Source organism: Puntigrus tetrazona, chromosome 8 (assembly GCF_018831695.1).
Source record: "Puntigrus tetrazona isolate hp1 chromosome 8, ASM1883169v1, whole genome shotgun sequence".
NCBI lineage: Eukaryota > Metazoa > Chordata > Actinopteri > Cypriniformes > Cyprinidae > Puntigrus > Puntigrus tetrazona.
Window position 1 is genome coordinate 5,199,536 of NC_056706.1, and position 1,659 is coordinate 5,201,194.

Sequence of the window (1,659 nt, forward strand, 5' to 3'; positions counted from 1 at the left end):
AATATATATTGAATATAAATATAGACATGTACACGTGTAAATATTTTCTAAATATATGCTGCATATACTGTAAAACATTTATTTTGGACGCGATTAATCTCAATGAATTGTTTGACAGCACTAAAGCCTCCCAAATCTAGCGTGACGTCATGACGTTAAAGTTAAAATTTGAAAAAGCTGTCTTCAAACCCTAATACTTGCGAGTAACAAATAAAGGAGAGCTTGCAACACTAAACTAATTAGTAATTTTGCTAATTAGTAATGTATGATACACTATCTGATATATTATCACCCCAATGCCAAAAAACTACAACAACAACAAAGCATTAGCAGGTACCAATATGATAATATTTTTTTGTGCTTGCTGTCCAAGGTCATTTTCTGCAATACTGGGAAGGTACTGTAAGGTAGGAGCAGGTGAGGTATAAGGTATGAGGAAGGCAGGTTCGTAGTCAAACTCGACATGGCTTATATCAGCATCCGTCACCACCGCCCCATTTCAAAGAGGGTTCATCCACACAGACTCACAGAAAAGGATGAAAGCAGTCATGGAGAATGAAGGGTTTGTGATAGGATCTGTCTCTTCTCACGCACGCATGCGATCCATACCTTTTCCACATCTGCTTTAGTCACGTTAATGTCGGCGTCCATCTTGTCAAAGTAATGCTGAGCGCGATCCGCTTCCTTACAGTCTCGCTCGAATCTTCTTTTACTCTGAAAGAGACAGAAACGTAACATTCAAACACATTGCATTAAAATGAGAAATGAACGTTTTGGATTTTATACACTGTCACGGGACCGAAAAACGTAGCAGCGCTGCTTCTACTTTATATATTTACCCTTAGTTTTATGTTTTTATGTATTAAAACCTATAGCTGTAGCTTCTTTATAGTTTGTTTTCAAAGAGGCTCGTCTTTTACAGGCACCTGTGGCTCATTTCAAACAAGTGTTTATTGTACAAGGCTGACTGGTCCTAGCTCGTATCTTAGGCAGGTGATGAAAGAGAGGCCAGTATCAGGAAATATTTGAATATTAACACTATGTTCTGTTCAGTTAAATTGACTCACCGATTCCAGCTGCTTCCAGGAATTCTCAATGTGTTGTTGAGCTCTGCGGCCATCGTGGAAATGCGAGGAAAGAGATACAAAAAAACACATCTCAAATTTAGCACAAATTCTCTTTTGCTTGCGATTCATGCATTTATTTATTTATTATTACAATTTAAAATACATTTTGAAATACATAAACGTCATTACTCATCATTGTAATATATATATTTGCTGCATAAAGCGCATATCTTAATATCATTTATGTTGGCAACAGCTGTGCTGCTAAATATTTTTGTGGAGCTACACATTTTAGGATTCTTTGATAAATAGAAAGTACTTTGCATAATTACAGTTTACGTTCCTCTGTAGAAAATACGAACAAAATGGGCACAACTTTGTTAGAAAACTAATAGTTGCTGCATATTTGCCAACAATTATACTGAAGGCTCACCCAAAAATGTACATTTTATCATACATTATTCATTGTCCCTAACCTCATTATTTTATTTTTTAATGAAACCTAAAAGGAGGTTTTCCATTCAAACTGGACAGTGAGCAAAAAGCATCAGAATAGTAGTCCATACTTGTTTACATACATACATACATACAT

At 35.7% G+C, this 1,659-nt stretch overlaps 1 protein-coding gene across 1 annotated transcript in view; it reads right to left on the reverse strand.

Annotated features, from left to right (window-relative positions):
* The window catches only part of LOC122349940 (formin-binding protein 1-like), an 11,703-nt gene that overhangs the window by 3,784 nt on the left and 6,260 nt on the right, over positions 1 to 1,659 (reverse strand). The window contains exons 5-6 of the mRNA XM_043246081.1: positions 1,068 to 1,157; positions 610 to 714 (exon numbers count right to left, since the gene is read on the reverse strand). Coding sequence (XP_043102016.1) covers positions 610 to 714; positions 1,068 to 1,157 — 195 coding nt within the window. The remainder of the gene's footprint in view (positions 1 to 609; positions 715 to 1,067; positions 1,158 to 1,659) is intronic.